Source organism: Chrysemys picta, chromosome 1 (assembly GCF_011386835.1).
Source record: "Chrysemys picta bellii isolate R12L10 chromosome 1, ASM1138683v2, whole genome shotgun sequence".
NCBI classification, from domain to species: Eukaryota; Metazoa; Chordata; order Testudines; family Emydidae; genus Chrysemys; species Chrysemys picta.
This window is the reverse complement of record NC_088791.1, coordinates 122,564,301-122,588,329: the sequence shown is the minus strand read 5'-3', so window position 1 is coordinate 122,588,329 and position 24,029 is coordinate 122,564,301. Positions and strand designations below refer to the sequence as shown.

The window sequence follows — 24,029 nt, the reverse complement described above, 5'->3', positions numbered from 1 at the left end:
TAAACAAATTAACTCAATTCAGCTCAACTGAGCCAGTGACTCAGGGTATGTCTACAGTACAAAATTATTTCGAAATTATTCTATTCGAATTTTTGGAAGCGATTTTATACATTCGGTCTTGTGTATCCCCACTAAAGCGTGTGAATTCGGCGGAGTGCGTCCACAGTACCGAGGCTAGCATCGAATGTCGGAGTGGTGCACTGTGGGAAGCTATCCCACAGTCCCCGCAGCCCATTGGAATTCTGGGTTAAGTTCTCAGTGCATGTTGGGGCAAAAACATTCTCACAGGTGTTTCTCGGTGTCTGTCGTCAGTCGCTCCTCCCTCCGTGAAAGCTACGGCAGACAATTGTTTCATGCCTTTTGGGCATGCAGATGCCATACTGCTTTCAGCAGACGGCGCAGTACGGTGCACTGCTTCTCTCCTGGTACTATGAATCCACCTCGCATTTCCTCTTATCTTTCTATGTAATCTCGAAGTATCTACTCTTTCTCATCGACCGCTTCCGCTGCCAACTCTGCTCGGCCATCGTGAACCAAGCAGCACAGTTTCAGCCGTCAACTCTGCTTTCCCGCTCTTGCCGCGCTACCGAGCTTCTCCATGTTGTCTGTCCTGGGCTCCCGCCTCCATGAAAGCTACAGAAGACAACCATTTCCCGCCTTTTTTCGGCTATTGTGAATCGAACAGCATCTCTTCCGCTGCCACTCTGCTCTCCTACGTTTCACGCCCTTTTTCCAGGATTACCCGCTCAGATCTCCGCTGCAGTTTTGACCATTGTAAATACCTCACGCGTTATCCAGCAGTATGTGCAGTACCTGCAAAACCGGGCGAGGAAGCGACGACAGCGCGATTACTATACTGATGAGGACATGGACACAGACGTTCCTAGAAGCACGGCATGTGCACAGACTGGCTGGACCGCATAGTGTTGTAGGTATGAGATGATGCCCAGTGGCTGCGAAACTTTCGTATGCGTAGGGCCACTTTCATGGAACTTTGTGACTTGCTGTCTCCTGCCCTGAAGCGCAAAGACACCAAAATGAGAGCAGCCCTCACAGTTGAGAAGCGAGTGGTCATAGCCCTGTGGAAGCTTGCTACGCCCGACAGCTACCGGTCAGTCGGGAATCAGTTTGGAGTGGGCAAATCTACTGTGGGGGCTGCTGTGCTGCAAGTAGCCAATGCAATCATTGACCAGCTGCTATCACGGGTAGTGACTTTGGGAAATGTGCAGACCATTGTGGATGGCTTTAATGCGCGGGGATTCCCTAACTGAGGCAGGGCAATAGACGGAACGCATATCCCTATCTTGGCCCCGGCACACCGGGGCGGCCAGTACGTAAACCGCGAGGAGTACTTTTCCATGGTACTGCAAGCATTGGTGGATCACAAGGGACGTTTCACCAACATCAAAGTGGGATGGCCAGGAAAGGTGCATGATGCTCGCATCTTCAGGAACTCTGATCTGTTTGAACAGCTGCAGGAAGGAACCTACTTCCCAGACCAGAAAATTACTGTTGGGGATGTTGAAATGCCTATAGTTATCCTCGGGGACCCAGCCTACCCCTTAATGCCATGGCTCATGAAGCCGTACACGGGCACCCTGGACAGTAGTAAGGAGCAGTTCAACTATAGGCTGAGCAAGTACAGAATGGTGGCAGAATGTGCTTTTGGACGTTTGAAAACGCACTGGCGCAGTTTACTGACTTGGTTAGATCTCAGCACAACCAATATTCCAGTTGTAATTGCTGCTTGTTGTGTGCTCCACAATCTCTGTGAGAGTAAGGGGGAGATGTTTATGGCAGGGTGGGAGGTTGAGGCAACTCGCCTGGTGGCCAATTTTGCACAGCCAGACAACAGGGCACGCTGCACATCAGAGAAGCTTTGAAAGCCAGTTTCATGACTGGCCAGGGTACGGTGTGACAGTTGCTTGTTTCTCTTGAAGTTACCCTCCCCCTATATATATATATGAAAGGAAATAAAGTCACAATTGTTTAAAAACTGTTCTTTATTATTTGTTGCACAACACATTGAGAGAAATCAGAAGGTAGACTGGGAGGGACGGGTATTGGGTTAGGGGGGTGGAGGAGGAGGGAAGGACAAGTCCAGAAACCAAATCAAAATTTCGGATATGTCAGCTTTCTGCTGCTTGTGCAGTCCTCTGGGGTTGAGTGTGTGGGTCCCGTAGCGCCCCCCCCCCATGTTCTTGGGCGTCTGGGTGAGGAGGCTATGGAACTTTGGGAGGAGGGAGGGCAGTTATACAGGGGCTGCAGCGGCAGTCTGTGGTCTTGGTGCCTTTCCCGCATTAGATCCACCAGCATGTTAGTTTGCTCCCCCATGAGCTTCACCATAGCATCCTGCCTGCTCTCATCATGCACATCCTTCCTCTCTTAGTGTTCATATAACACTTTACGAGACTCTGCAATTGTTTGCCTTCACGCATTCAGCTGGGCCCTATCAGTGCGGGAGGACTGCATGAGCTCGGTGAATGTGTCGTCCTGAGTTCGTTTTTTCCGCCTTCTAATCTGGACCAGCCTCTGGGACGGAGTAGATAGGGGCAGCGTTGAAACATTTGCACCTGCAGGAGGAGAAAAAGGGAGGCTAGTATTTTAAAAGATACATTTTAGAGAACAAAGGGGACACTCTTTCTCAGTGAAACAGTCAATTCATAGTATACAGCACATGTTCTTTCTGTACAAGGTCGCATTTTGCCTCTTATACTGAAGTGCCTGCCACTTTGGTGTGAGTAAGCCATCACACGTGGCCTGGCAACAGAATTCAGCTTGCAGGCAGCTATGGTAAGCCCTAGGGGCATGCAGGGTTCTGCTTCTTCCGCATTCATTTCAATGCTTTCAAACTGCAGGGCCCCCTTTCCCATAGCAAGCAATGCCTGGTGGGTTTGCTATATAAAAGGAGGGCCTGCGGGCTCGCTGGGATAATCATTTCACACAACACAACACCCCCCACCATGTGGCCCCAATGAGGCTCTGAGCAGGGATAGCTCTTAAACTAAACACGAACAGCCCAGCGCGGCTGGTTTCCCCCCTGCCTCCCACCCCGTGGCTCCGATCAGGCTCTCACTCACCAGAAGTGCCTTCTGCGGGGTCATGGTCCGGGAGCCCGCCTTGGGAGTGTGGGGAGGCTATTGGCTCCAGCTTTAAGAATAGTTCCTGGCTAGGGAGGAAAACGGATTCCCCACTTGGCGCCTGTGCACTGTCGTCGTCCTCCTCCTCTTCGTCCTCCAATAACTCATCCTCCTTGCCCTGTGCAACTACCCTCTTGCAGGTGTCCAAGGACAGTGGTGGGGTAGTGGTGGCATCATCCCCCATAATTGCATGCAGCTCACAGTAGAAGCGGCTGTGACCCAGAGTGCCCATTTGCCTCCCTGACTTTTTGGTACGCTTGCCTGAGCTCCTTGATTTTTGTACGACACTGCTCTGTGTCCCTGGAGTAGCCTCTTTCCATCCTGGCCCTGGAGACTTTAGCATACGTATTTGTGTTTCTTTTTTTGGAACGTAGTTCTGCCATAGCAGATTCATCTCCCCAACATGCGATGAGATCCAGTACTTCCCGTTCGGACCATGCTGGAGCTCATCTGCGAATCCGGGACCGTGTGATCTCTTGTGATGGTGGACTCTGCATGGTTGCCTGTGATGGTGGACTGTGCTGATGGTCACCTGTGCTGATGGTGACCAAACAGGAAATGAAATTCAAAAGTTCCACAGGGCTTTTACTGCCTATCTGGCTAGTGCATCGGAGTTGAGTGTGTTGTCCAGAGTGGTCACGAGGGAGCATTCTGGGATAGCTCCCGGAGGCCAATAACCTTGAATTGCGTCCACAATACCTGTAACCCGGAACTGCGATCTCAATTTTAACACTACTCTACTTGCCAAGGTGAGGTACAGAAATTGGATTAAAGAGCCCTTTAAATCGAAAAAAACAGTTTGGTCGTGTGGACAGAATCAGTTTTATTTCGAATTAACTCGGCTAATTCTGAAATAACTGTGTACTGTAGACCAGGCCTCAGACACAGTGAAGTTCCTTTCTACCCACCATCATATCCAGGAACTTACCTTCAACTTCCTCCAAAAATCTGATCAAATCTGTATATCTGGTATGAAGATTCTGTGTTGCGGATATAAAATCTGGTGGTGTGCTTCTCAAGTAATGTGACACGTCAGGTATTACTACATATGAACAAAGCTGTTGAAAAATTTTCGTCAAACATTACAAAATGCCAGGAACAAGGTTGCCTGTGCAACCTTAATTGGGCCCCCGTAGACATCTGCATTATGATACAGTCTTTATTTATATGATCACCTACTATTTTTCTCATAGGACCCTTCATTGCACAAAATGGATAATGCTTATTTAATGAGCAGCTATTCAGTCTTCTAATTTCTCCTCATTATTCAATGCAACACTAATTTGGGGTGCCCAATTTAAGACACCTGAGACCTGATTTTTCAGTGTTCATAGCATTGTAAAACACTTTATTTGTTCTGTAAATCAGTCCTCAGGGCCTCAAGTTGGCCATCCAGAAAATGGGCACACAGTGACCAACTGTGAAAAGTTTGGTATAAGTGACTTACCCAGTATCCCGCAGGAGCTCTGTGGTAGAGGAAGGGATAGAATCCAGTTCACTAGTGCAGTATTCAACTGCCTTAACCATGCGACCATCCTTTCTCTTCCTGCAGTCTCCTGCCTCATTCACTGCACAAGTTCCAACTTCTGGAACAAATGCAGCAGGGGTCCTACAGACAAGTCTCCTTCCCTACACCACCCTGATACATCCCCAGTGCAGGTCCATCCTGTGCACTGAATGAGGCAGAAGTCCTGTGGAAAAAATAGTATGTCATTATGTAAATATTATCTCCTCATGCTTGATTCCTCCTGCCCCGTCCCCTCCAACCTGCCTCTGTCTTCTTGTCCCAGGCCCATTCTTCTCATATACCCAGTTCCAGTTTCCACTCCTCTGGCTCACATCTCAGTCCCAGTCTCCTTGCCCAGCTAGTTCTAGTCTTACTCTCTAGACATCCCGTCCCAGCACCTATCTTCTTCCCACCATATCTTGTGCCCAGTCAATCTCTGTTTCTCTCTCTCCCCTCCCCCCTGACTCTGTCCTTTCTGTCTCTCCCATACTCTCACTTCCCTGTCCCCATGGGTTCTCAGTCCCTCTCTCCCTCCCCAGGCGCCTCATCCAGTCTCAACCTGCCCTCACAAATTCTTTGGTTCCTTATCTCTGGCTTTGTCCCACTGCCTTTGCACAACTAGTGCCAGTTCTCCCTCTGTGCCCTAGCTCCTCATCAGATCTGTCTCCCTTCCTCCCCACCTCCTTCCTTCCACCCCAGTGGTTCCCAATTTCAGCACCCTTGCTTAGCCAGGCGCAGTGTCTTCTCCAGCATCTCATCCAATGTGACCCCCTCCAGTCTGTGGCTCCATGCCCAGCCAGTCCTACTCTGTCCCCCTCCTCCCGTCCCAGTTCCCCCCCCCCAGGGTTCCTTGTCTAAATCTGCTCACTCCATCCCACCCAGATCCAGTTTTTTTTCCGGGGTCTGTGGTGGGGGGCTTGAGAGAACAGGAGTTCCAGTGACTGACTTCAGCACAGCCTTCAGCAGCTCTGAAAGACAACTGTAGAGAAAGTCCTGCACAGCCCTGAGCTGGAACATGCTTCAACATGGACAGAATCTTTTGAAGATTTTAGTTGTAAAGGTCTAGCAAGTCTCTACCAAGCATCTGCAAACTATGATTTTTTTCAGAGGCATATAACTTGGTGAAATGTAGGTGGATTTACATGTGGAAAACAAAAGCTCTGATTCTGCCACAAAGGCCACCCCGTGCCAAATTTCAAGTCCCTACTCCAAAGCATGAGGCTTATAGAACTGCTCAAAGTAAAAGTCACCAGAACTTTTTAACATGGGCAAAACAATGTATTTTCCCCTTTTGCCTCATTCTTGAAAAAGGCTGAACTTTTTTGGCTGAAATTTTCCAAAATAATTTAGCCTGGGGCAGGCACCCAGCATGTCAAATTTCAGCCCAAACAGTTAGGCAAGTTCATAAGCAACTGAGAACAGGATCTTTTAATGGGAAGTATTGGGCAACCTTAATAATAGGCACATTTTCAGACTTGCTTCTAGTAAGGGACCCCATTCTGCCTTCACATTTTCATACAGGGGACCTCCTGGGGTTAGCATAGTATCTCAGTACTTCACAAACACATTTAGCCTCACAACACTCTTGCAAGGTGTAGACGTATTATTATCCCCATTTTATAGATGGGGATCTGAGGTGCAGAGAGTTTGTGACTTGCCTAAGATCACACAGGAAGTTTATGGCAGAGCTGGGAATTGAACCAAGGTCTGCTGAGTCGCAGTATAGTGCTTGAACCATGAAACCAACCTTCCTCCCCGTGGGCTGAAATTGATTTTAATTGGAGCAAGATCGGGTCCCAGACTCTCAGACGCTATGGAGATACTACTGTTTAAGGACATGCTATTTTATCCCTGGGAGAGAACTGGGTGAAAAGCCGATAGTTAACACTCCCTCCAGGAGTCCAGGAATATGCTCAGTACTTGGTATTCAGATTAAATTAGAAGATTATGAAATGCATGAAATCTGTTGATTTTATAGCCTTTCGGGTAATTAATTATGCTTTAAAAAACAAAAAGGGAAGGAAACATGCGTCATAGGCAAAACCTTTTGTTTGGTACACTTTGTAATTACCTCTGCTCTCAATTGTTTAACAAAATGACAAAACCTGTGAGCTGGGCAATAAGAACAGGAAATGGGATCTCATTTATTGTGCACAATGCAGAATAAAGCTTTGTATTTAAAAGTCAGATATTTTTCAATATTTAAAATACCCCTTCCAATATATTATACGTACTGTAGTTAGCTGCCCTCTGACTTTAATGTCAATGTGCTGCAAAGCTATTTACTATGTCAATAACATAAAAGATGCAAGCAGTTTAAAATCGTATCCACTAAAAAAAAGTGGTCCTAGTAATCTCAATTAAAACGAATGTAAGGATCATTAATCCATGAAATGGATTTTACATTTGCACTAACTTGGTTTTGTATCTTTAGAACAATGCCTCTAAGCTTTTGCTGGCCATTATGGAAAGCAGGCATGACAGTGAGAATGCAGAAAGAATCCTTTTTAATATGAGACCAAGGGAACTGGTAAGAAAACTTCTGAATATTCATAAAACTTTTGGCTATATCTCACCCTCAATAAATCCTATCCTCAAAATATTTTGTAAAGGATCTGTGTCTAAACTGAATAGCAATAGCTGCATATAGGGATATAGCGTATCAAGATAGTACTAATTCTCCAAAGGTATTTTTGAAGGATCAAGCATGCATGATTTCATTCTTTATGACTTCATTATTTTTATCCATTCCAAGCACTTTTCTGTAATTGTTTCCTAACTAAATTATCATGCTCCAGTAAACTGTCTTCAAGTACATTTTGTCAGTAGCTGTGAAATTAAGCTTGTACCATTTGTGATACCACACTAAGAATAAAAAAATGCACCTCACAGGCAAAACAAAAAAGTCAAAACCACATTTTTTACTTTATCTTTGAATAGGGTTAATATTTGTAATTGTCCCCCATGAATTTCTGTCATGGTGGAAAAGCTGGGAGAGTGGCCAGGTCCATCCAATATGAACAATTTGGTGACTGGAAAAACCATGATCCCATCCCACAATATGATCTGTGTGGATTTGCCCTTCTGCCTGTGCAGAACACTTTGAGTGAGTCAGGCTCCACCCCACCCCCATTTCCTCTCCCCCAGATCTCATTGCAGGATCAGGGCCTATGTGAGGTACAAAGAAATTATATTTTCTTTAAACTCTCTGGAAGACCTTAATATCCCTGACCCACCCAACATCCTGTCCCGGATTCCAACCTTCCCTTCTTCTTTGCCTGCTCTTTTATACACAGCTTGCTGGTGAGCAAATGAGATACAGTATGTTGCTGCATGCTTCCAGCCAGGAATAGGTTGCAAGTGTCCTGCATTATAAGTCCCAACAACAAGGCACTGCCTGCAGTGTCCGCAATCTTTCTTTAAACACGTTTCAAAAAGCACTCTTTCTCGATGCCCAGGATTTGTGTTATTTCTCACAGAAGTTTTGTTAGTGAAAAATGTTGTCATTCTGAGCTTCACAAAATGTAGTAGAAATTAGTGGGTTTTTTTCCAAAAAAAGATTAGATCAGTGGTCCATCTAGTCTGGTATCATGCATCTGGCCTTGAGGCTTTGAGGATAAGACCAAATAAACCATGTAATTGTGCAGTGTTGTACATGAAGAGAGAAATTCCTTCCTGACCCTTGCAAGGCCTTAGTTTATCCCTTGAAGCACATGATATGATTAGTTTGGGTTTTAAAAATGGAAATGGTGAATTTCACAAGCTCTTCCACAAAGCTCATTGTTAGATTTTAATCTTAATTGTAGATAACTTAATTTTTCTTGCACTTTCTCCCAGAAACCCATTTTTATACCTGTTTTACTGCTGACTATTAGGGGGGAAAAAAATCAATGCATGGATTCTTGGCACTACTGAAGTCAGTGAGAGTTTTTCCATTGACTTCAGTGGGCCAGGATTTCACCCTGTCAGCACATAAGATATTCAGAAGGTTTAAAATGCAGCCCTCCCTGTACAAAGCTTAAGAAAACAGGGGTGGAGGGTACAAACTTCCCTCCCAACAAACAGCTAGGCCATGAGACTGTAACACAACCCCTCCAGGGCTGCTATTCCAGCCTATGGGAATGCTAATCACTACCCCTCTGTGTAAGCATGGATCCAGTCACCCTACTCTGCCCCGTTCCCTGTGCCCCCTCCATATCAGCTTGTTTGTCATTAATGCAGAAATCCCATATGGTGCATACAGCTGGGGGGTGGGGAGGAGTAACCTGCACAACCTCCTCTTCACTATCTGTCTATCTAAAGTACCTATTGGGCCCCCATTACTGTAGTAGATGGGCACCTCACAACCTTCAATGTATTTATCCCAGCAACACCTCTGCAAGGTAGGGAAGTTTTGTTATGCTCATTTTGTAGATGGAGAACCAAAGCATAGAAAATATAAAGCCCAAATCCTCAAAGGTGTTTAGGCACCTAGCTCCTATTGGAATCCATGTGAGATAGGCGCCTAAACACCTTTGAGGATTTGGGCCTTGTCCAAGGTTACACAGGAAGCTGTGGCAGAACAGGCAACTGAACCTAGGTCTCCTGGACCCAGGCTCATGCTCTAGCCGTGAACCATCCTTCTACACTGGTATCCAAAACCCTCCACATCTGGATGAATTTCACCTGAAATACACAGGTAAACACCAGACTCGATTTTTACTGCAAACTTGGCAATTTGTCTTAAAATGGCAAAAGAGGAAAACCAGCAAAGCAGAGTGCAAATAGTTGAGATAAGAATAAACCGAACACCTTCTCAGGCGTCTTTTCTTTCTGAATGTGCTTTTTAGGCCTGGTCCCCACTAAGTCCCCACTTCGGACTAAGGTACACAAATTAATGGTTAATAACGTAGCTGAATTCGAAGTACCTTAGTCCGAACTTACCGCGGGTCCATACGCGGCAGGCAGGCTCCCCCGTCGATGCCGCGTACTCCTCTCGCCGAGCTGGAGTACCGGCGTCGACGGCGAGCACTTCCGGGATCGATCCGGGATCGATTTATCGCGTCTTAACCAGACACGATAAATCGATCCCAGAACATCGATTGCCTGCTGCCGGACCCTCCGGTAAGTGAAGACCTACCCTTAGAGTACATCTCCTTCTTGTAGGACTTCACAAGCCCTGTCCAAATTTGAGCCGAGCACAGTGAGCAAATCTGAATGCAATTCACATTTTTCATAGAATTAAAATATTTGACAGCCCTTCAATTTAATTTGTTTTAAAGGTGGACGTAATGAAGAATGCATATAATCAGGCTCTAGAATGTGATGAGGAGGAGGAGAATGGAGATAATATTTCACCAAAAGATGTTGGCCACAATATATACATACTGGCACATCAGGTATGTCTTTTGTTATTGTGTGTCTGAGTCCATAAAAGAGAAGCCTTAAAGGCTGCAAGATGTCATTAAATTCTACCCCAGATCTGTGTGCATTAACCATTGAAGTTTTGCCTATGTAACGTCTGCAGGATCGAGCTTATATAGGATATCATTTTCTCTAGAGTGTCTTTGGGGCCAGGATCAAAGTGTGTGTGGTTTTGCTGTGTGCGTGGGCTGTGCCCATGATGTGTGGGTACTGTTGAGATGTAAATAACATAGAATGGAGCAGGTAATGTACACAGTTTATCTTCTTTTGTCATTTCCTACTCTGGGAGTCTTTGACTCAGATTGGCATGTAAAAATAATTTATCTTAATTAAAGCATAAATTGAATCAGATTATCATCAATTAGATTTTAATTCATGTCTTCTATTATATGAAATAAATGTTAATAAAATATTACTTTTATTTTACAGCTATTAATTTATTCAGGCAACATTAATAGTATGGCCATATGGGAATTTTGTTCCTTTTAGGATATGCTGTTGTTTCATTGGGCTCTCTTATCACATGTCTTTTGTGCACTGTGTAAAGGTGAAATACAGATTTTTATTGGTATGCCACAAATGAGAGAGAGTGAGATTTTTTTTTTCCCGTGGAAAAAGAAAAGACTGCAACTTTAGTAATCAAGCCCTATAATAAAGATGGTACAGGCAGATAGTACTTGCTGTTCCATGTTAGGGACCTTATCTTTTGTTTTTAATTATTTTTTATTAAAGCAGGTGCAGTTTAAAAATGTAGCAATATGGGAGTATTCTAAATAAATTGTCAGAGAATACAAAGTTAAGCATATTCCTTAAAATGTGAGTAATATTGAATAGAAGAAGAAAAGAGGCCAGGTTATAATTGCACTAATAAGGTGAGAAATGTAAATTATGTACTGTGATAGACCCAGGCCAGTTGGGTACAGCAGAATAGCAGAAGGCAGATATACTGGCTACTGGATTAACAGTTTTCTGTTCCTTGACTGACCAGAGCAGGGGCTGCTCCAGGCTAATGAGAACACCTGACTCCAATTAACCCCCAAAGAGTCAGGTGAGGGCATTAAGCTAATGTGACCACCTGACTCTAATTAAGGCCCCGCTGATACTATAAAAAGCGCTCACTCGAGTCAGGCAGGGGAGAGCCAGGGGAGAGCAAGTGCGGTTGAAGGGCTGGTTAATGAAGACACCCTCAAGTTATTGATAAGGGAGCCCTAAGGTAAGGGTGAAGAAGGGAGAAGCAGGAGAGCTGTAGGGAAGTGGCCCAGGGAAATGTAGCAACTCTGACAGTGAAAGGGTGGCTGCCAACAGCTGCTACCATTAGGGTCCCTGGGCCGGAACCCGGAGTAGAGGGCGGGCCTGGGTTCCCCCCAACCCACCACTACAGGAACACCTCCTGGGAGGGGAAGTCAGGCCCCTGTCAGGACAGGAGGCTAAACTGTTCTAAAACAAGCCCTAGGGACAACAGAGACTGTGGGAGTTCTCTCACCAACCTCCTTGCTGGCTTATAATGAAAAGGGCTCAGTAGACTGTAACCCTGGCCCTAGAGAGAGAAGGGCTACGGGGAGGGTCACAGAGAGCCACTGAGGCTAGCATATACCGCCTAGAAGCGCAGGACCCGCGGGGACAAGGTCAGAGCTCTGCCACAGTACATTTTTGTGTCTTCAACATGTTCAATGAAGGGCTCTCATTCCTATTATGTTATGGAGAGCCATGTTCTACTCTTACACTACCTGCAGTGCCCCTATCAAAGACAATGGGAATTTTCAGAGGGGTAGCCGTGTTAGTCTGAATCTGTAAAAAGCAACAGAGGGTCCTGTGGCACCTTTAAGACTAACAGAAGTATTGGGGGCATAAGCTTTCGTGGGTAAGAACCTCACTTCTTACCCACGAAAGCTTATGCTCCCAATACTTCTGTTAGTCTTAAAGGTGCCACAGGACCCTCTGTTGCTTTTTAATGGGAATTTTGTGGACCTTGCATCTTGTATAATCATTTGCACCAGTGGGAACATTTTACACCCACTTTGTGCTTACCGTTCCTGGTATCAATGACTACACAAAGTTCAGGACAATGGGGAATGAGGCCTTGAGAATAGAATATAGGGCTAAAGCTATATAAGAAAAGATTGCTGGGATACTGCCCTGCCAGGGGCTATGCAATCACCACTAAGAAAGCAACACCAATTCCATATGTCTGATCTTTGGTGAGGCATTTTGGTCACATCCTGGATCTTGGCAACAATTTACTGAGCCCCTTCGTGCCCTGCAGAAGAAGGCAGGGATATCGGTTTGGCAGGAAAACCTATGCTTGATGTACAGATTTTACAAAACTGACTGATTTCCCTTCCTGCAGTTGGATATCCCAATAAACACATCTATATATGATTATGTGTACAGCCGTGCAGAACACCATACAGCCACATAACAGAGCATTAGACAACTAAACCATGCTGTTTAGGCCCTTCCCCCCCCCCCCCCCATGTTAATGAAAAGCTATAATTTTTGGCACATGAAAATAAATCGTTGACTACCAAACTCTTTCTACATGTGTCCTTTCAATCACTCTGGGCTGGGCAGGATATGAACTTTTGTCCCTCATGAGTAAGATCATTGTTGCCTAGTTCCTATCCTGGCTCTGTTCTCTAAACACCTTCTAATGCTATCTTATATATAAACAGCTTACTGGTGACTGTACCCTCCGCTCCGTGTAGCTGACCTAATTTACATCATATTTCTTTGCTCTGCTCCTTGCAGTTTCATTGTTAGTTTTTTATCGTTTTCACAATTGGTACAGCTTTTCAGCTTCTTCCGTGTGGCCACCTACTCTGGTTACAGCATCTGTACCATTCTAGCAGCAGAGTCTAGATTAGAGTTCCTCTTTTTACCATCACAGACTCATACACAGACAGTTTATTTTGGAGCACTCAGACTTTCCGTTTTTGTCGTTGCTCTTTTAAAGGCTGGAGTGGGTTCTGCATTTTGCCACCACGACATCCTTCCCTGCCCTTCCTGTGGTTGGTTTTACCAGAAGCAAAAGACTTTCTTGTAAATGTCTGACCTGCTATGCACAGAAAGATATAAATACATCACAAGAAAGGTTGAGGACTGAGTTATGGTCCCACACTGCAGTGCAAGACACAGAAGACCCCTTACTGTTAACTGTGCATCATCATGTTGGTCAACATTTCTTCTTTTCCCCACCCTGCCCTCACATCTCTTGTCTATCATCCCCGTCCTTCTCTGCAGACCATGTGGGACTATTATTCATCCTGGTTCCCTTCCATTGACTTCATCCCTTTCCTGGCACTACTGCTTCCCACTCTTCCTGTCCCGTGCATTGTAAGCAGAATGGGGAACTCAAACCAGAGAAAACAAAACTGAGCCACCCCCAGGGGACCAGCATAATCTGCACTCCCATACTGGAGTGGGGGGCTGGTTCCAAATGCAGCCTTTCTGTTGCTCACAGCAGTACAGAGTAATGACGCAAATGGGTACTCGATATCGTGTGCTGGAAACCCCCCCATTATTACCAGATGTTTCACAAGAATCTACTGTGGCCAAACATTCCATTTGTCTGTGTCGTGTTCAAGCTCCTTGCTCAGAGCCAAACTTTGAGTTTTTCTCACTTACTTCTTTTTCAAGTTCCTCCAACACTCTTGGATGAATACCATCCAGTTCTGGTGAGTTCTTGATGATCAGTGTTTGTTCCAGTACCTCCTCTTGTCACACCTCAATCAAAGGGAAGCTGCATGGTGTTTATAGTAATAATTTAAAATATAGATTATGCTAAATCAAGCTGACTTCTCTTTTGTGATATTAGAAAGGCTCTCAGCAAGGAGAACTCAGATAGCGTAATGTGTCTGTGATGTGATGTAAATGTAGACTTTACAAAGGCTTCTGAAAAAAGTAGCACATAAAAGTTTGATCTGTACACTGGCCCTTCTACGTCTGGAATGTCAAACCAGATAGTTAATTGGTTAAATGGTGCAAAAAAAATGTCACAGTGCATAGCACAAAGAAACCATCCTGATTTTCACAATACTGGTTCGAGACTGCACAGCTGGCTATTAAAGGCTTTCAAAAGTTAATAAACCGAGCAAACTTTGCTGTTGGAGTCATCTAGGATAATAAAAACAACGAGGAGTCCTTGTGGCACCCTAGAGACTAACACATTTATTTGGGCATAAGCTTTCATGGGCTAAAACCCACTTCATCAGATGCATGGAGTGAAAAATACAGTATGCAGTATATATATTACAGCACATAAAAAGAGGGAGTTGCCTTACCAGGTGGGAGGCTCCCGATCCAGCAAAGTATTTAAGCAAATGCCTAATATTGAGCCCATGATTGAGTGCTTTGCTGAACTGGGGCCAGAGAGAGAATAACTGTGAAACGCCACAATGTCTTTTTTGAGCAGATTATAACTTCCTAGAAAACAGAAGATTTTTTTATAAGGTTAAATTAAAAGTTTAGTTAAATACCAAGGGAGCGCCAGAACTACTTATGTAAATGCGACAATCTCCTGATGGCACCGAGACCTGATGAAAGGATGGTTTTCTCCCACCTCGTGTGGTTAGAAGAAATTAACACTGCTTGATATCAATGCAGGTATGCAGCATAAACAAACATCAGCTTGAACCAAACAATCTCCTGATAGCCTGGCCCAGTTGGAAGTTCCCTTTCATTGATATTTTCTTAAAATAAACAAAGGGAAAACTAAACATACAGTAGCAATTTGAGTTAATGGGTAACTCATACACATTCCCGTCTGGTGCTAATTATCAATGGAGTGAGGGAAACAAGTAATTCAGCCCTGTATATTTGAATTGCTAAAATATATTAGCTGTAGAATAAAGATTCCTTGATCAAACGTAGCATGAAATATCTAATCTCCTTATTGCCATGTTTACTATGTGTAATGGTAGATTAATAAGTTATATGCATAAAGAATATTTGTTAAATAGACAATTGATGGCCTGCATTTATATTTTGGGAATAATAGTGCCCTACAGCCTGTTCAATAAAAATAATTAATAATTTTGTCAGTTCAAATAGGATTGGTTTGATAATGAGACCTTTATTAAGGAAAAGTTTCAAGTAGTAGTTGAAATTTTGGTTACCCACATAGTTAAAAATATAAGCAGCACACGGCCATATAAGGTTCTATGACTATCTACTTTAACATATTAAACTGTTATATTTCCTCCAGTAGATCTGAGCATAGCAGGGGCAGAGACCATCCTTTGTTCTGTGTTTGTACAGTGTCTGGCACAACAGAGTTCTGGTCCACGACTGGGGCTCCTAGCTACGACAGTACAAATAATAATAATTCTGGAAATATTTAGGAATCACGTTTGCCTTTTATAGCATATTCTTTTTGAGGGCTTCAAATCACTTTAAAACATTAACTGCTTACATTTTCCCAACAACCCTGTGAAGTAGGATGCAAAAGCAGTGATGGCAACAAGTCATTGGCCTTGATGGGAAAAGAAGCCAGGTTGCCTGATTCCTAATCCTTAGCATTAGCTGGTTCGCCTCTCATGCTAACTCAGTACCTGGTACTATACTAATGAGGAGGAATTGGCATTCAATACATCAGAAAGGCATCATTGCTGGTATCTTATCATTCCTTAAAGGAGACTGTTAAGCCTATTTTTAAAGATATACTTTCCTGTGCTGCTAATAATATAGATTGTTAAAGCTGGGAGAACTTTAGTCATATGACTAGCTGTTTGTGCGTGGGGGGAGGTGGTATTGATTCTTACTAGAGGGGAGTTATTTTTGGTTTGAGGGTGTAGAGCAGCTGTTGGCTTTCTTTGGGTTGGTAACACTTGAATTTTGGTAGAGGTACGTATAGCTTTGTATAGGCCTTTCTTGTGTATGTTATACATATAAATAAATAAGTAAAAACATATTGAATACAGACAAATATAATTTTGTGTCAGGGCAAAGGAGAGTCACAGGTAGGAGATTGAAGTGATGGAGCTAAACAGGCTTTCCATGATTCAATGGCTGTGGAAGCTAAGGGGCATTATTGTGGTTGTGTACGACCAGATACGAGGTAAGATCACTCAGTGCATCTTGGCCTTTGGTACAGGAATCCAGGGTTTCTGAATTGGCTGTGCAGCCAGCAGTAGACAACAGAGCAGTGTTTCCTCAGGAAGGAAGTGTGACCAGAATCAGGAATACATTTGTGGTGAAATTGACTGACTGGGCTGAAAAGAAATGCTGCTGAAGAAGACAGAAGTGGATTACTTAATGAAGCATTTAAAAGAACCCACAACAAGACCAAAACAAGGAAATAGGGCGGGAGAAGGACTGTAGTTCCCACACTAAGGGTCTCCATTAACTGTGTGACACATGAACACCAGGTGATTCCAAGGAAAAGGAGTGGATGGGAGCCACGTGAGAGAGGAATGTGACTCCATGGAATGTCTTTTCCCCTCTCCTCACTAGTGTGTCAGCATTCCCTCAGTACCATCTGTGACATAAGTAAGGCACTACTGAGGTTCACTGTGTTCCAGTGGCTTCCAGCTGTGAGGAACAGCCTTAAGTTCCAGCAAGAACCCCTTGGTTTATGGTACATCTACGCAGCCCATGGCAGTGAGCCTCCCAGCCCAGGTCAACGGACTTAAGCTCACAGACCTCACACTACCGCGCTAAAAAACACAGTGTTGATGTTGCAGCTCGGGCTGGAGCTTGGATTCTGACACCTAGAGTAGGGGGGATGGGCTTCAGAGCCTCAGCCTGAGATGCAGCTTCAGAATGCTGTCTACACAGCTCTTTTTAGTGTGGTAGCGCAAGCCCAAGTCTTGGAAGGCTCGATTGTGCAGGCTGTGTAGACGTAACCATGGAGTATGGCAGTGGAAAGTGCTCATAGAGTCAAAGACTATTAGGGTTGGAAGAGACCTCAGGAGGTCATCTAGTCCAACCCCCTGCTTAAAGCAGGACCAAGCTCAACTAAATCATTCCAGCCAGGGCTTTGTCATGTTACATGGGACATGCATACTGTATCAGTTCATCTTCCTGGTCAGCACTACCAACTTTTGTAGATATGGTGGCTGTTGGTGGACACACCACCATCACCACCACCACTGGAGGGGAGATAACCATTTTGTGCCTTAATAGCCCCACTCCCCATTAGCAGACTTAGTGTTGTTGGGGCTGTGTTTCTGCTGACAGCTACCTGCTGTTAAATGTGACCCATGAACTATTTAAAATTGTTATAATCATTTGATTTTTTAAAATAAACCTGTGCCTAATTTACTCTAAAATGTATCTGTGATATATGGGAGCAGGAACTCCAAAAATAAGGCACAAGTACAAAGTAACTGGTTTGCAGCTGCTGTAAATGAAGCTACCCTGATTTACAATAGGTGAGGATCTGACCCTTTTAATCTATAGGTAGCGCCAATTTTTGTACAGCCGACTATTTCCACATTTTGCAGCACAGCGTGAGGGTTCGCAAGACGTTTAATAGGAATGACTCCTCCCAAACAGCTGTTTGTACGTAAAGAAAAGCATTGTACATACTTACAGGAGCATTGCTAAGTTTTTCATTCAGAGCATGATCCAGTGGAGATGGCACTGGACTGGGAATGAGAAGATCTGGGTTTAGGTCCTGGCTCCGGCCCTGACTTTCTTGTCATCTTGGCCAAGTCACTTCACCTGTTTCCCCTCCCACCCTTTTATCTGTCTTGTCTATTTAGGTTGTAAGCATTTTGGAGCAAGGATTGTCTTTCATTGCGCGTTTGTGCAGCACCTAGGAGAGCAGGGCCCTGATCTTTGTTGAGACAAATAGTGAAGAATAATAGAATCTTAGAATTCCACCAGTCCTGTGGGATGAGTTCCATAGAGTAACTCAGAATTCCTTTGAAAAAGTCACCCTCTCCCTGCAAGGCAAGTGGAATTTAAGGCTTCAGCACTATACTTTTAGTGGGCATTTGCTGAGGCTTGCAGTTTTCCTTCCTAGCAGAAAAGCATTAGCTGATCACATTGCCAAGGCAAGGAGCTAATGGGGACCTGTCCCAGGAACCGTGACTGTCAGGGGACTCGTATCCTGGGCTGCCAGACCTGAAACTTCTTGTGGAACTTTTATTTTCCGCATGTTGTTTTGTAGTTCTCATCCTGATGAGACAGTCTATGGCATCAAAATGACACTGGCTAATTAAATGTCAGCAGAATCAGAAGCTGTTGCAAGGCTTTTACACTCAGATTGCCAAGATTGAAACAGAAACCAAGGAGGCACATCACCCTCCCTGCAGCTCATTAGGAGAGTCTATATCTCTACCTTCAACCAGCTCCAGTGTATAGATCCAGTATGGAGGCTGCCACAGGGCCTTGACACTAATGAGCCCCTGAAAGCTTAAACAAATGTCTGAGGCTGCCGTTCATTGGCAGGTAGAATCCTTGGCAACTTGTTCTGCACCTTTCTTTTCCTATTTTGTTTACATTGGCTTCCAGCTATTACCCCATCATTTAAGATCCAATTCCAAAATGGAATTGAATAATACGGGTTCTAGTGCCCCTGAGGAGTCCCACTGACTTTAGTGAAGCTCCTTGGGGTTGGAAGTGGCCATGCTTAGACCAGTGGTTCTCAAATGTTTGTACTGGTCACCCCTTTCACACAGCTAGCCTCTGAGTGTGACCCCCTTTATAAATTAAAAATCCATTTTTATATATTTAACACCATTATAAATGCTGGAGGCAAAGTGGGGTTTGGGGTGGAGGCTGACAGCTCATGACCCCCCATGTAATAACCTCGTGACCCCTGAGGGGTCCCGACCCCCAGTTTGAGAACCCCTGGCTTAGAGGATCCCATTAATAGGCTTGGGTCCAATGCGTGGTGCTTACTTTCATTTCCCTCAAAATTTAATAAGGTCAAATGTATCAGTTGATCTCACATACATCCTCTGTTTGGGGACTATATTGCATTAACATGGAGGTAGACATGATTATCCGGGCAGGGGGTTTCCTATCTCTAACTTCAGTTATCCGGTGTCCATATGATTTGTGGTTCTTAAGATCTCTGTATCTGGGAGATACAGTTTACTGTAGAATAGAGGCCCATAAGGCGTACTAGAGGGAATAGTATTAATGTGTGGTTCTGCTCTGAAAAGTAGCTGTGTAAGATGCCAGAGAGACTTGCTGCTCACTCTGTGTATCCACAGTCCTATCTGCTCACCTTAGTGACAAAAGTAGATAGTTGGTTACTTTTTTGGGAGAAGGAGCTGGATTTTCTTCTGGCTCCCATTTCACCAGCAGAATTTTTAGCGGAGTTTCTACTGCAGGACCAGTTCCTTATTGGACCAGATCCTCAGCTGGTGTAAATTAGAATAGCTCCATTGCAGTCAACAGAGCTACACTGATTTGTACCAGCTGAGAATCTGTCCCATTGCCTTCATGTTCTGCTCTCAGTTACACTGAAGCCATACTGCCAGTAACAGTGTAACGAAGGGCAGCACTTATCCTGCAGAATCTTCATTACTGGTGGCAATATCTGAACCAGAAAGAACACGGCTCAGCTTTCAGGCTGAGTTTGCAGAGGTGAGAGTTATGGGGAGAAAATCATTCTACCTGTAAAGTGAACAAATCTGATCCAGAAGTCTTTGAGAGACAATAAACGATGAACCCCACAGCACCATTTTAGAGTCACTTTTCAAAGTGGACTGCACTTTGTTACCATAAACCTCAGTGCATAATATTGTCTGCACAAAAATATATGTAATATACCACTGCCATTGTTTATATTGCAGCAGAGGCAATAATAGAAATATACACGGTATTGAATTGTAACCATACTGCCATAGATGAAGTCTTAAATCAGAGGCTGAGCTGGGACTCGTGCGTTACAGGTGATCTGCAAAGGACTTGCATAAAATGGGGTTATTGCCCTTTCGTGGGGAGTGCAATCATGTTGAAATTTCCAGCTTGCAAACTCTGGTTTAACAGCTGGCTACGTTTTCTTTACATCAAGAATAAGATGGAAAATTACGTAGGACACCAGTAGTATCTCAGGGTAGAAACAGACACTTAATCATGGTGGCTTTTGCTCTCATGCATAGGATTGTACAAACTGGGGTCCAGTTTTTCCACCTGGTGTATGGCTAGTGACGTTAGGATGATTTTTTCCTCTGGATCACCTGCTGAGATGAGGCTGGCACATCCTGCATCATTGATTTGCTGTGGTTGCCAAGAGTGAGCATCAGTTGCCCACCAGTCTCTTCTTTCTATGTTTCTATCTGTTGATCATCATTTAGTTGCTGGCTACCACCAATAGCTCATATCTGATGAGTAGGACTAAGATGTGTCTGTCTAGGATGAAGGTTGCACCTTGACCGCTCACTTTCCTTTGCTTTCTTAGCATATGCTGCTAATTCATAGCTGGCTGGTTCAAATATTGTCCAGATGACTGCAGTAAAGAGGTGGGATTTGGAAAGGGAATATCATCACATTTTGTTTTGCCTAGTCCTCTCCCCATTACCAAGCCCTGAAAACAGCTATTCTGTTTTTTGTTCTGTTAAGTGGACGGATGAGGCAAAAGTCCAGCAGCACTATTTAAAATAGTGGGAAGGCTGTGCCATACTGGCTGCTGGAAGAAGCATCTCGTCTGCTCTCCTGCTCCTTTCTTTCACGTGGTCAACTCCCCACTCCTGCCTCACCTTCCAGTATGTGCATAACAATCCCCACTGGTGAATAGAAAAAGGCTAGTGAGTTTGGACAGTTGTGAATTCTCTTTGCAGGGCTCAGCTGCCTGTTCTCCACTTTAATCCAATTTGTCTTTGGGCAAGAAAACTTTTGTCAAGAAGTAATTTTCTGTGCTTTGAGAAGTACCTGTTAAGGAGGTTGGGCTACGAACAGGATTTGCCATATAATTTGGAGGACCCGAACAAGAGCATGGTCCCAAGCAGGAGATATCATGCCATAAGTTGCACTTGTCTTGCTGCCAGAGCAGGGGAGGTTGTCTGGCAGTAACCTTTTTCCTCTGCTTCCAGTCCCACGGCTGTAGAAGGCGGCAAGGCCATCCCAAGACTTAGAGAGGATGTGGGGCCCCCAAAAGAGCAGGGTAGTAAGCAGCTGCCTACTTTGCTTGTGTGGATATTTAAATTACTTTTTTTTTTAGACTCTACTTGTTGGACAGCTGTAGATCGAGAGATTGCAGAGAAGTGCTATTTCCCATTCTACTTCTGCTCAGAATAAGAAAAGAAACCAAAAGAGGAACATGCTTTCAAGCAATAGAATTGAGAGCTCCTGGAAGGGAGATGCTTTCTTTTCTCCAGTTTTTAATATATTGTCCTGGTGGCCTTCATGAGGAGGAGAGAGAAGCTCTTCAACTCTGCAGGTGGGGAATCCTGTGCGTAGGAACCTACCTCTGCTTGGGGTGGGCACTGCTTTCTGCTGGCTGGATGCTGCTCAGTGTACTGGGCTTTCAGATGAGCCCGTAGTGTCCACTTATTCTGGGCACTTTGGTTCATTGGCCTCTCAAAGAAGTTGCAAGTGATTGAGGTCTTTCCCCTTGCAGTGGCTGTGAATTAGCCCTCCCCCTCATTGGTAAGGAGGGGGTCTTCCCAGTCCTGTCTCCACTCCTCTTTGTCCTCCACCTCCCCTCATTCATTCTTTGCTCCTCCTTCATCTCCTAGTTCTTTCCCTCTTGCATCCCATCCACCTCCTTCACTCACATAGTTCACAGAGTTTAGTCTAAGAAGGCTGCTATGCTACGGCCTGATACTCACACTTCCTCCACAAGTGAATTTTGTTTTGTCATGAAACAAATTTTAGCTACGGACCTGAAAATAGTTTCCCACAAACTTTGCTAGTAAAAGGGGTGATGAATAAGACAATTTGCAGTTGGGTTTCTAATTCACTGAAGTATGTGGAAATAATTTTTCCTGGTCTTCATGCTGCTCTCATCAGGCATAAAAGAAGCAGAGGAAACATGACTTCAAAATGCTCAGGGAGTTACAAACATTATAACAAGAATAATTTGTACTTGACTACAGTAGTCTCTCTCATGTGAGAATGTCAGTGTTTCACAGGCTTTAATTCTTCCTACCTTGTAGGCTAGATAATTTATTCCCATCTTACAAATGTGGAAATGGAGGCCCAAAGCGGTTAGGTGATTTGTCAGAGGTTACACAAGAAGTCTGGGAAAGTCAGCAGTTGAGAATCCAAGGAGCCTGGACTTCCAGTGCCTGGCTGATATCACAAGCTGCCAGGGGAAGATTGGCTCTGAACTCTTTCAACTACTAAATACTGTATAATCATCTGAATGAAAATCTCTTAATACTTGATTCTAGGGTCTCCCTTTGCTCAATCCCAGCTGTTCCCAATGTTTGTTAACAGACTGTTTGCTTTGGGTAAAGTACAAAGGTGTTGCTCTATGAAACTGTAATGACTTTTGGAAAGGAAACTCTCCTGTGCATTGGTGAAAGCTCTATTCAATTCTTATTGGAACATGGGGAGTTGAGAAGTCATCATTACTGTTTATCAGAGCCAGCTGGAATAAAAATTTCTGCTTAATTATGTTTAAGGTGATACTTCAGTTTTTCTTTCTTTCTTCACTAATGGCTCGGTCTTTTCTCTCCCGTATACAATGAATTGACCTATGAGCACCCCTGTGCTCCCATGTCCCATCACCCTGTGCCTCATTTTCTCTCTCCTGTCCTTTTCTGTTTTCTTATCTTGTTTTTTACTCTTTTTTTTGTTTTGTTTTGTAGTCCTTTTTGTCTCTCTGGTTCCTTTCCTCAGTGGCTCCTCTTCCTCATTCTGTCTCTCAGCAGAAAGCTAAATGTTCCTTGGATTGGCAGGAGGATCCATCAGTGGTGATGCTGTGGTACCAAATCTTATGCAGCTTGGTGGCTCTGTTGAGTTACCAAGAGGGCTGGGGGGGGGGGGGGGGGGGGAAGGGGTAGCTTGCACATTGTTCCCTAGAGCCGCCTTCTTTAAGAGGCAGTGCACAAGCAGTAGCAGCTTTCAAGGATCTATCTGCTTCTACTCACAGCTGCAGGAGCATTTTTGCAGTAGCAAGGTGGGACAGATCTGAGATTATGCAGTTTACTCTGCTGCTCTCATTTGATCCCTTTCACCCTGGATAAATTCTAGTGTTATGTAGGTTGGCAACACAGTCTGATAACCAGTGGAATAACTATGAAAATGTTTTATGAATAATTTAAATAGGAGAATTGTTTCCAGTTTATAATATAATTTCTTAATAGTAAGTGACGTTAAACATTATACATCCTAAATTATAAACCCTTCTAGACACAGAAGCTGTTTTTGTTTATATTGGTTTAAAAACATAAGAATGGCCAGACTGCATCAGACCAATGGTCCATCTAGCCCAGCATCCTGTCTTCCGACCGTGTCTGGTGCCAGATGCTTCAGAGGGAATGAACAGAACAAGACAATTTATTGAGTGATCCATCCCCTGTCATCCAGTCCCAGTTTCTGGCAGTCAGAGGTTTAGGGACATCCAGAGCATGGGGTAGCATCCCTGACCATCATGGCCAATAGCCAATGATGGACCTATCCTCCAGGAGTTTATCTAATTCCTTTTTTAACCCAATTATACTTTTGGTCCTCACAGCTTCCCCTGGCAATGAATTTCACAGGTTCACTGTGCCGTGTGTGAAGGTGTACTTCCTTATGTTTGTTTTAAATCTGCTGCCTATTGATTTAATTGGCTGACCCCTAGTTCTTGTGTTATGTGAAGAGGTAACCCTCTCCACTCCATTCATGATTTTATAGGCCTCTATCATAACCCCCCTTAGTCGCCTCTTTTCTAAGATGAACAGTCCCAATCTTTTTAATCTCACCTCATATGGAAGCTGCTCCATACTCCTAATAATTTTTGTTGCCTTTCTGTGTACCTTTTCCAATTCTAATATACCTTTTTGAGATAGGGCAACCAGAACTGCACACAGTATGCAAGGGGTTGGTATACCACAGATTTATATAGTGGCATAATGATCTGTTCTGTCTTATTA

General features: G+C 44.2%; 1 protein-coding gene across 16 annotated transcripts in view; it reads left to right on the top strand.

The window, feature by feature from the left end:
* ITPR2 (inositol 1,4,5-trisphosphate receptor type 2) overlaps positions 1-24,029 on the top strand; it is a 337,706-nt gene that overhangs the window by 249,387 nt on the left and 64,290 nt on the right. For all 16 annotated transcript variants that reach the window (XM_065569077.1, XM_065569053.1, XM_065569071.1 and 13 more), the window contains 2 exons: positions 7,082-7,177; positions 9,909-10,025. In XM_065569077.1, the coding sequence (XP_065425149.1) occupies positions 7,082-7,177; positions 9,909-10,025 (213 nt within the window). The remainder of the gene's footprint in view (positions 1-7,081; positions 7,178-9,908; positions 10,026-24,029) is intronic.